This window comes from Pteronotus mesoamericanus, unplaced genomic scaffold, assembly GCF_021234165.1.
Source record: "Pteronotus mesoamericanus isolate MK-2021 breed Mesoamerican mustached bat unplaced genomic scaffold, CSHL_Meso_final scaffold_21, whole genome shotgun sequence".
In the NCBI taxonomy this organism is placed as follows: domain Eukaryota; kingdom Metazoa; phylum Chordata; class Mammalia; order Chiroptera; family Mormoopidae; genus Pteronotus; species Pteronotus mesoamericanus.
This window is the reverse complement of record NW_026555310.1, coordinates 24769829-24782030: the sequence shown is the minus strand read 5'-3', so window position 1 is coordinate 24782030 and position 12202 is coordinate 24769829. Positions and strand designations below refer to the sequence as shown.

Here is a 12202-nt window from a genome sequence, read left to right as displayed (position 1 = left end):
GAAATTTATCATTACACAACCCACTAAGAGTAATGCAAATGCTATAATCAACATCTTCCATTAGTAATACATTCATTGCTAGAAGTTAAGTAATAAAAGTTTAGCATTAAATATGTTTTCTTAGTACAGCAATTTTTCAACTGGTGTGCTGCAAGAATTTTTAAAACATGCAGTACTTGATAATTTAGTCTGGGGCACTGACCTCTTGTCCCTTAGATTGCCAAGTTAAAAGAAAAAGAAAAAAGGAAGGGAAGGGGAAAGTCAAGGAACATATAGCAAGGACTCATGGACAAAACCAAAGGGGAAGAGCTGAGGGAGGGAAGGAGGGAGGGGGCAAGGGAAAGTGGTGGGGGGTAGGCAGAGACAAATGTATTTGAAAAAATAAATTAAAATAAAATTTAAAAAAATAAATAAATAAAAATAAAAGAAAAAAAAGAAAAAAAAGAAAAAGATGACAATAGCCAACACAATAGCCATCCTTTGTGAATAAATCAAAATTATACCTATTTTCTTTGTCAGATCAGCAAACAAATATACTTTTTGGCATTCACAAATTTTAGTAGTTAGTCCATGTGGGCCATGATATGAAAAAGGTTGAAAAGCTGTCCTAGGACAATGGAAAGGTTCAGCGCAAAGATAAGACTCCAGTTAGCATAAGGGAACCACAGCAACATCTTATGGCCCCTGGAAAGAACCCTACAATAGACCCTTCCTTTGTTCAACACAAGCACCGCAGAGAATAACAACATCAAATACCAAATACTGGTAGAATTTTCAAGGGCCACAAAAATGTCAGTGCAAGCATTTTTAGATGATCTCTATAAAAAGCATATATTTAAAACAATGCCAGTACAAGATAATGTTTGAAATATTTATCATTATATAGTGAGATTTGTATTATACAGAGGAGGGAAAAGAGAAGGCCTTAACTAAACAACTAAACTGTAATTTTAAATAGGTACTCAAGTGTTGGATGAAAATAGCTCTAAATATTGTATATTTTTATTTATCTAGCATCATCTCCTGAGAATTTTTGTTGGGAATATAAAAAACAAAAGCTGGGTTCATTTTTGAGTCTTAGACTTTATTTAGAATTCATTTCAGAGATACAATTTTAAAACAAGAATATATTAATTTAGTTCAAAATCAAAAACATTTAATTTAGTGATCCCTTATCTTGTGTGAACATCTTGCAAGATACTGTGTGGAAAAGATGAATGAGAAATAGTCATTGCTTGAAATGTGTATGTATTCCATTAGGGGATTGAGCACAATGTAGTTTTAATATAACCTGTTATATAGAACAGTTATTAAAATATATGAATGAAATAGGAAAAGAACAACTAAACCAATCTGTGTGTTTAGGAAAAGGCATTCTGGAGGAAGTACCCTCTAAACCGAGTCTTCAAAAGTTAAGTTTAAGAAAAGAAAGAAGGAAGAACAGTTGAAGCAATGGCAAAAATATAGTGTGTCATACAAGAGGAAAACATGCAGTATACTGGCAAATTAAACTATAAGATGGGAGACAGATTTATTTTAATTAATAAAAGCCCAGTAAATAAAAAGTACATTTCTATGCCATGCAGGACTTAAGACAAATGTAATTAAATCTCACTGAAAAACATCTAAGCTGGAGGTGATTATTAGTTATTCTTAAAGTTGCATTATATCTTTCAGATCATGATGTCAGGTTAAACGTCTTATACAGAAGTGAAAAAATATTGTTTAGCAGGTTCTTTGAAAGTGACACCTAGCTTAATAATTAAAGACCTTTCCCTTTTAAACTCAGTCCTTTAGTTTTCTACATTTCAAAATGGAGTATCCTTTAATGAGCTTTAATGTATATTTTTAACATTCACCTCAGATTCTTAGAACTAGCACTTGGCACATAGAGCATATCTCAATATCTCAAATATAAACATTTTTGTTACTTTTTAATTAAGAAAACTTTGGTGGAAATTAAATGGATTAATGAATCTTCTTTTAACTTGTCATCATACTGATTCTCGAAATGCCCAGCAGAGAGCTTTTTCTTTAGTAATATTAAATCTGACACTGAGACTCTTTTCAAATCACTTTACCTTTAATACTCATCTTATATCTAGTTAATAGATATTATTGTCTTCATTTTAAAAATAAATAATCTGAGGCACAGAGAGGTTAAATAGCTTGCCCAAATCCTCATCATTAGTAATGCAACAAACAGTCTGTTCCAAACTCCTGGATTTGAAATGTTGAGTTATGCTGCCTCTGAGCATCCAATCTAATTTTATGAAGAGAATAAGTTAATGTATAATAAAAGAGTTAATATAAAAATTTCCTAATTGATTTCAACACCATCTCAGGTTAAACAAAATAGATTTCTTATATTTTTGAACCTCATTAAATTCCCTAGGTTTCCGATGACTAATTACTGTTTATTAAGAAAATGACACCAGATTACATTGCATTCAATGACCAAACAACAGGATAATATTTTAGATATTTTTCACATCTTCAGAAAGGTTGAATGCAAACAGAATTACTGCAGTGGGTCATGTGGGGAGAACATATTTTTATTTCAGTTATACTCCCCTAAATATAAGATTTCCATTCAGAGGACTCTAGCCAGGCAATGAATTTAGCCAAGGGTGTAACAGTGGTTCATTGCTGTAACAGAGGAGAAAACATAAGTCAATACAGCCAAAAAGACCAGCATTTTAAAATGAATGATAATAGCTGATGAATCAATTCTGCCTATTACCATGTCATAGTAATAAGAAAGGAAAGGATACTTCGAGTTGAAGGGCAGTAAATATGGAGCAAATAAACTAAAATGGTACAACAAAGTGCACCATCAACTTATGGAATATACTACTACAGAATGTAATATCAGTGAATAATGTGGATGGATTCTTCAAACATTCAGGCAATTTTATGATCATAGACCACATTTGTCTTCATATAAGTTAAAAAGATGGTAATCAAATTGCATGCTTCTGGAAGGAAAGTGATTGCCTATTAGATATCATTTTGGACAATGTTTTTATTTGGTTTCCTCTGAATTATAAGCCAGTATAGGGAAGATATGAATTGCTTTTTATTTTTTAGTATTTCTTGCTTCTCCCACTTAGTGGCATTTGTCTCACATTGCTTTGTACTGCAATTATTTGTTCACATAGCCAAGTCTTTTAAATCCTCAAATTGAACTATATTTATTTAACCTATGTTTTCCAAATAGCTAATGAAGTAAAATACATATGGCAAAGGATCAAAAAAATAAACACTATGTGTTCATTTCTCTTTAGGAAAGAGTGAGCTATAAGAAAGATTCAAAAGATAATTTCAACATTCTTCAGAAATGTTGCTTATAAAGAGAGAATATTTCCTCTATAGTTATAAGTAAGAGGATTAATAAGATATATTATAGAGTTTAATTTTTCACTGATTTTTATTACTTTATGATTTTTTTTCAGAGGTAGAGAGTAAATATTATCCTCTCCAATTTATACAAGGGAACACTGAGCACTAGAATAATCACTGGCGATAAATCCAAGAGCCTAGGAAGCCAAATCTTCTAATTCCTAGCCCCTGATTTTCCTGTAAAACAGTCTGTATCCTCAGCAATTTATTTAATGCCCAGGACTGAAGAATATCACCAAGGTAAGTAAATGGAGTCCCCCAATTAAATCTTCGTTTCTTTTTTCAAATTCCCAGCAGTGTACTTACTAATAGTACAAAACTTACTTGGACATTTAGATATACATATTGGAGAGAAAGATGTGAGGAAGCACCAATATTAACTAGAAAGAGTGACCTGGTTGTGTAATATTAAAATGTTTACTTGTATAATATAGAATGAGAAAGTACGAATGAAAGAGTGAAAAACATCTCTCCTTGCAGATGTATGTGTGCAAATAAATAGTAAGAATTTGCAAGATTGTTGAGAAAAACCAGATCTATTTTCCATAGACAATAGGGCCTAGTATTTTTTTTTTTAATGTTCTAGAGGAGAAGTAAGCTAATTAGAAGCTAGTGATTAGCTGACTGCAATCTGTAAAACAAACTTATATATACTGTTGCCCACACACCTCACCTAGAATATGTTATTGATATTTCAAACTTCATATGTGCCAAACTGCTACTGTTTCCTCCTAAGCCTCCTCTTCCCAGGTCTCATACTTCTGCTAAATAACATTTCTATATTTTCAGTAGCTCAGACCTAAAATCTTGGGTTAACCTTCATCTTGTAACTCTCGGAAACACTACAGAAGATCCATTAGCAGATTCTTGAAGCTCCTCTTTCAAAATTGGTCTGGCATCTGACCTCGTCTGCACTTGGACTAGTCAGCCACCCAGGCTGAGTGCCACCCTCTGTCCCCTGAGCCACTGCAGTGGCCTCCTAACTGATCTCCTTGCCTCCTACTTCTTATTCACCCCATTTTAGCAATGAGAATTATCATTTTATAATAAAAGGCAGATCATATTAATCCCCTGAAATAAACCTACCCTTGGCTTTCCATCTCATTTACAATAAAATTCAAAGACTATGTATATCAGGGCTCTACACGATGTGGATTCATTATATTTTCAACTTTATTTCCTATCACACATTTCCTCTCTTTGACTGAGCCATATTGCTCTCTCTGATATTATGCAAAAATACCTAGAATGCTCCCTTTAATGCTATTCTCCTAGATATTCACATACTTGCATTTTTTTTTATTCTGGTTGAATGTCACCTCCTCAGAGAAGTCTTCCATGATTATCCTTATCTAAAAGAGGAATCCCAGTCCCAGCGATGCCATCTATTACTACCTACATTGTATTTCATATTGATTTGTTCCTTGTCTGAGTCCCTCACCAGAATGTAATATCCATGAACGTAGGAATTTAATCCAGTGTAATACCTCTAGTACTAAGAAGAATAACTGCTACATAGTATGTACTCTCTATATGTTGAATGAATTAATGGATAGTATATCTATTTATATTTATGTAAAATATGTTTAAAGAATGAATACATTGCTTGCTAAACTCAGTTCAATCAATCAGAATGCATGCGCATACATACAGGTGCTCCTAATTGGATGTTTAATTGGATAAGTGGCAGTTTAACTGCAAGGAAAAAGCAATATAGCAGGGTAAGGATAAAATGGAGAGATAAATGCAAAACTGAGAGAAGAGAAACTCAAGGAAAACATGAAAGGAAAAAGAAGGAATAGCAATAAAGCAAATCATTATACTAACACAGAAGAAAAAATAGTACTTATGGGGTCAATGAATAAAACGATAGAAATTTGTGAAGAAAGCGTGGTACTTGATAATGAGTGGATATTGGGCTGTATCAATGGAAGGCCCTGGACTGCAGGATACTAGTTAAGATATGCCCCTTAGAGTGATTTTCTTTCGGACTGTCTACCTCACCAAGACACCCTTCCTGAAGCAAACGAAAGCAGGATTGCCAGCAGTGTTAAATGGCTCTGGCTCCGTTCCTCCCCCCACATTCTTAACAATGATGGTTTTCCAGCACTGTAAGTCAAATCATGACATCTCTTTAAACTCATACATATTATTTCCCTGGTGTCAGAAGCTGATGTGTCACGGAAGGATGGCCTACAGCTATGCCGTAGAAAGCTGAAAAAAATAAAGCACACATTGTTCCTCCCCTTGTCAGGCATTCTCCTTATAACTACGCTGTGCTGTCTCCCCCTCTTTCTGTTTGTTCTGATGAGTTTGCATGTCAGGCCATCTATTCTCTTTCAGAGTGCTCCGTTGGTAAAGTGCTTGGTCATGCTAAAAGTCCTGGAGAGCTCATCAGTACAAGATTTTCATTGAGCCAGCTGCTTACAAAATTTCTCATTGCAAGTCAGGAAAGCTCAAGTGTGCAGCTATTACCAGAGTGCTGCTTAAAGGAATTGACCAGGCAGTTGTTCAGTGGGTTGATTGTCACGTGTATTCTATCAAAGAGGCTCAGTGTTTTGGCATATTTATCAATTTACCACTTCAATCCTAGGAAAAGTCTGAAATCACCTTTTTATTTTTGCTGTGTAAAAAGTGACATCATCACAACTAAATTCCATTTTTGAACTTCATTAGACTCTTGATGCTATCACAACATACCTCCAGGAAAGCATTTTCCTTGCAATATAAGATGAGTTGAAAAGCCTTACTGGTGAAAGATGCTGTGTGATTTGCTAGACTCATTTCTGAATATCAGCTTGATTGCTTGTGATTCATCTGCCTCAGCAAAATGACTATGTATTTTAGGCCATGCACCTTTGATCTCTTGCAAATACTCAAATATGAGAATAATACCCCTTGGATATGAAGATTCTACAGTATGGCATCCTTACATATATCTCAATTCATCTTGTTCCTTGAATAGTGTGCACTGTACTAAGCTAAACCAATAAAAATGGAAATCAGTTATCAATAAAAAAATTAGTGAAAAATAAAGCATTCAATTTTAGGTCAATATAACACAAAGCCAAATGGAAACTTGGAAATTATTTGATGAGAAAGCTATTGCATGAATTTTACTAATGTAGGTGACATAGGAAATTAATTTGGTTAACCATGTCAATTTTTATTTAGTTTACTTAATTATGAATGGTTCATAATTCAACTTTTGTTCCAAAATTATTTAAATAATTTGGTATCAGAAAACTAGACTAAAATTATGTATTTGTGTGCAAACGAATCCTTAAGATGATTTTTAAATTCAAACTCATTAAGAGCCATGTGGCCATATGCTTTAAACACCTAAGGTTATACAGATTAATAATAGAAATTTTTTACATTTTCCAGGAATTTTGAGAAGATATTGACTTTATTTTCCATTAAAAAAAGGGAAATTAACATGTAATTTTTTTTTCTCTTTTCACCAAAATCTATTGTCCCCTTGCTAACAATGCATTTACAGAAAATGGGGTGCGGCTGGTGGTCTACTTTGTCAAGTCTCATTTTAGAAAACATCACAGAAATTAAGTAAACAACCCAACTCCAGGATATGGCATGAAAACAGAATGTGTACTATTAGGCAAGTGTTCTGGGCTACTTGCTGAGCTATGTTATTTATGGTTTACAATCAATATGGTCTTTTTGACATGCATGATAACAGTCAAACTCAGGAAGGAGAAAGGTTCTTTTTCTTAATATCCAGTTTGGGATTCAAGAGATAATTGTTAATCTCTTCAAATCAATGGAAAGAACATTAGTTCAGATCATGCTCACAACCTAACCTTTACAACTTTTTCTGCATTCCAGGAGTGAACTTGGCCACCAAGTTTTCTTTGGGCTCTTTCCAGGTCCCCAGTACTCAGAACAATCTACTGAGTTATAGAGGCAGAGCGGAGAAGGGGTGGGGAGTCAGACACACACAGACTCCTCCCTGCGGAAGCATTAATCCCTGGATAGAGTGGCAACATTTAGAATAAACAGAATTTGCCACCCCCTTGACATGACATGTAAATGCCTGCCTCTCAAATTCTTCTTAGAAAAACGTTCCATATTCTACTGGGAAAAAAAATCTTTAAGAGCAACCAATAAAAAAGTATCCTGTGCTCACTCAGAAGAGGGCAAATGGGAGCGCCTTGCCTTAAAAACTACATAGGTTTTCCAATCATCACAAAACTAAGACAATGTGGCAATTCTATTTTTCTGTCAAATGGAATCTATGGCATGATGGGAGCCACAATGGCAAGTGAAAGGATATGTTTAGACTGCTAGAGTATAGCTCACGGAATGCAGAAAGCAGATGGCACATTGAGACCAATGTCGGATCACGACTAGCAGGTCCTCCTTTCAATAACCATTTTAAGTTTCTTCTGTAAGATGATGATCCTCTGTGAGATCAGGTCAGGAGATAGCATGTCGGAGTTTCTCAAGTGTCAATCGAATGCCACTCCAAGGCACAGCCATCCCCTTTCTTAGGATGGAACTGTGCTGTTGTCATTCAACGTGCAGGGTTCAGTGGGGGCGACACAGATACGCTGGCGTTATCAGCGGTGAGAGCAGGAGGAACAGCCGTCCCCTGCGTTCCCAACGCCTTGCCTACGCCCGCCCCCGGGGAACAGGATTCAGTAGCGCGTGGGTACCTCGTTTTAAACAAGGCCTAATGAAGCAGCGGCTTCCACATTTTAACACGGGTTTGTAGTGATACTGTCCTTTGGAATCTTCCCACCAGGGACACCTTTTAAGGAAGAAGAGGGCCCAAGCTGAGTTCCACATGCTGACTGAGCCAGATGACCTCGGTGCCCTGGTCACTTTCTTCAATGGGGCGGATGGGGGCTGCCAGGTTTTTAAAATCATGCTTCATCTTAAAGCACACGGTCACTTCGCCCTCCTCACGTTGTGGGGTCACTTTGATGAAAATACCCACTTTGTTGGCCTTTCTGAAGGCTATGACGTGAGGATCGTCCTGAAAAGTCCTGCGGTTCTGCCAACTCGTCATACTCAGCTGCGGCGTCCTTGCCAGCTAACACAAGCTCTTTGGGAGGCACCGCCACCTTAGCAGTGCTGTGGATATTATCGGGGTCCCCCTCGTCGCACTCCAGCAGCGTCACGTGGGTAAGGCTCTCCACGGGATTCGTAAGAGTCAGGAGGACCTGGCGCTCCTTCATGTGGCCAAGGTTGGGAATCGACATGATTCTCACTTCTGGAATATAATTGACAGCAACCAGCTGGATTTTAAATTTGATAGATGTTGGATTAAATTCTGGCTTGCTCAAATTCTGTTCACATTTCCGGCAGCGCAGGGACCGTTTGATCAGATGTTTGTGACGAGGGTCGAGCTGAGAAGCACAGAGTGGCTGGAAGTCAGGCTGTCAGAGGCGCTGCTGAAGGGTGGTTACCTCCGTTAAATTTACTGGTCTTGTATAATAGTCTTCAGGTAGAGGTTCCACTTGATCTACAGCTTGAGCTGGCTCAATCTTTATCTCTTTCTGGTCCTCTCCTTCTTTAAGGGAGAGTCCGGCAAGAGTGCTGATGGTTGTACCAGCTCGTGGTCGCTGAAGCCTCATTCCAAGACCGTATTTGTCCACGACATGAATAGTGTGTTGCGAAAAAGCCAAAGGCATGTAGTTTCGACGCCGTGCCAGTTTCTTGCGATCTCGCTCAACCTTCTCTTTCTGAGCAAGCTGCTGGTAATAGTCAATCAATTTGTTCATCCGCTGAGTGTGAGGACTTTCCGGTTCTTGCCAACCACCACTGGCCACAGATTTGTCTGCCATGCCCACATCTCTAGATGTCCAGCGACAAAACCCACAGACCAGGTAATAGGGTTTCTTCATGGTGGTCTTGGCTGGGTCGTCGGGAAGCTGTGTGGAGATGCTTTTTGCGCGGGTGGAGAGCGTGTGCATGCATCCGGGACAGTCAAAGTAATTGGCGCACCTGTTCTTTTTTAGTTTGGCTTCAGCTGATGGCATATTTTCTAAGCAACTGGGACAATAGCGGGAGTCCACCTCGTGAGACACACATTCCAGCGACCGCAGCTCGCTACAATAGCGGCAGAAGTACAGCTGCGAGAGAGGGGCCCGAACCTTCTTTTCTCCCTGGACCAGGTAGAGAACCCGCTCCGATTGCAGCAAGGACGCCATCTTGGAGAGGGAGGTAACAACGCCAATTTTTTTCTTGCAAAAAATTATTTTAAAGCACCGAAATTGTCTATATTGGTTGCTCATATAATCTCAATTACCAGTTAGATACCATCTATCATTCCATTCTCGGTTATTCATTTCAACCCTTTGGGAAAATAGGACAATTCTTAAAACAATAACATACACATTTCTTTAAAATGATAGGATAAATATAAAGTATTCAAATGAGTTTTAGACATCTAAAAATATCCCCTAAATCTTTCCTGTTTTAACTGATGTAACTTTATGGGAATCAGGGGGATGATTGAAAGATTCACTAGCTGAACACACAGAAATACACAATTAATAGGTATCAGAGGTTATATAGTGTTGGAATTCCACTATTAGAGTCTTTTTAATTCATTTCTTTTTATAAGACAGATCACTATGCATGTCTAAAATTAGATGGTAATTAGATAATAGTAATACATAAACCAATAGTACACTTGTAGGGAAAGCATTAAATTTAATAACATCCACTGCAACTGAAGAAAGGCATCAGATCTAATTTCTTATGAGATCTAGACCAAATTAATCTTTGGCTTTGAGAAGAAAATTCCTTTCATTCACTCACCCCCTTATCCATTTTCTAGTAAATATTTCTACTGTCAGATAGTCTAGATTTAAAACCTGACCTCATCCTAAGGCATTTATATGGCTTTGAACAAGTCATTTAACATCTTTGATCCTCTATTTTCTTGTTAGTGAAATTGGGAATAATAATAATGATGATTTCACAAGATTGTTTTTAAGGTTCAATGAGTTAATTCATGTAAAGCACTTAGCAGATCTGCTGACACTTGGAAAACCTTTAATAGTTCTTATTAACATTTAAAAATTATATTGTATGTGCCTGAACCTACAAGAGACACTGAGGTTATAAAAGTAAGTAATAAAGACATAGTTTCCACCATCATTTAAATTAAAATCTCATTGTTAAGATAGACAATTGCTAAACATATACACACACAAGGTAAAATTATGTGCTGAGTGACATAAAGTGCAGCTTCTATGAAAGCTATAATAGGAAAATATATCATAATAAGAATGACTAGAGTTGTTTTGATTTTGGATTTGATTTTTATTTTATTAATTGGAAAAGAAAGAGAATGGGCAAAGTATTTTTAACAGAAGAAGCTCTGTTAGTACAAGAAGGCCCTAGGGTAATTGTCATTACACACACACACACACACACACACACACACAAAACAGTATCTACAAATGCAGAAATTTTCCATTTTTTTTTTCTGTTCATTGAGGGAGATATTTGAATTCCAGCTAATAAGGGAACATCAAAACACTCTCTCCCATCATGAAGAAATGCTTAGCATACCTGGGGAATGTAATCATAGGCACACAGCACTTAAATAAGAGATTGAGAGAGCTGCAGCATAGGTAGCATTTTCCATAAATATTAAGAGAAAGTACAGCCTTTTGTGAAAGCCAAATTATTCATTCTCAGAAAAAGTCTAAGTTGAGCAGTGTGCAACGGGTTTGGGTGAACATGAGAGGCATCAATTTGTTCAGGCTGAAAACCACTGGATCTGCAGATAGATGACTTCCAGTCTTGTCAGTATTCTCTGAGGACACAAACGTGGGTAAGAGTCTCTCAGCTCCTCATGTTCCTCCAGAGTGGAAGAAGGACATAGCATTGTACCATTTTTACATACAATATTGATTTTCCCGAATTAGAAAGCATTTGATAAGGCATTTATACTAATGGCTGAGCAAGATGAAAACAACATAAAGTATGAGAGAAGGTCCCAGGTTGTTTCAAATGTTCCCTTAGGTGGTATGTTTCCAAACTTTGAAGATAAGTATTTCCTGAAACTTTTGTTAACAAGCTATGTAATTTTCCACATAACCACCTGAAGATTCTAATTCATTGGCTCAGCAGTGGGGTCAATATGTTGGATTTTTAAAAATATTCCAAATAAATCTTATCATAAAGAGATGTTAAGGAAAATTGCATTTAACCATGCTCAGTAAAGAAGTAGAGACTGGTATCTAATGTATATTTCATTTAATGAATAATGTGGAATAAAATGCATTAAATTCTTGTTACACAAGGTGGATTTCTTTTCTCTAAATAAATTCTCTTGTTATATTCATAAAGTTGCAAGTTCAAGAACTTCAGGATAGTCCTGTAGGGAAACAGGTATAGGAAAGATTCAAGATGATGGTGCCTATAATGAGCGTCATTGTTTATAGATTTCTAGTAAAGTGTTCTCCCTCCATTTTAAAAATGCAATAGGCCTAGAAATCAAGCAGGTGTAAGGGTTTTTTTTATTTATATCAAAATTTACACATACAATACATATCAATGAAGAAACTGATTTTTAATCACAGTCTTCAAATATGCTATGCACTTTGCTCCATTTTGTTGAAAACTTTGAGATGGTTCAGCCACCTAATCTTTCCTTCTTGTGCTCTTATGACTGAGACTTTTACAGACTGGTCAGTATGGTTAGGCACAAATGAACTACTCACCTGTGACTCAGAAGTAAGAACCTTTTTGTCCTTGAAATAACCACCTATGGCTTTCAGTCATTTGTTTCATTAATATGGCTCTTTTTTTTTCATTG

The 12202-nt window shown here is 36.5% G+C and overlaps 1 protein-coding gene across 1 annotated transcript; it reads right to left on the bottom strand.

The window, feature by feature from the left end:
* Nucleotides 1-8076: 8076 nt before the first annotated feature.
* Nucleotides 8077-9586, bottom strand: LOC129084713 (dynactin subunit 4-like). Its single transcript, XM_054590910.1, is given in 2 exon segments — nt 8077-8407; nt 8409-9586. Coding segments are annotated over 2 exon segments (1401 nt in total). The 5' UTR covers nt 9579-9586; the 3' UTR covers nt 8077-8176.
* Between the last annotated feature and the right edge of the window lie 2616 nt (nt 9587-12202).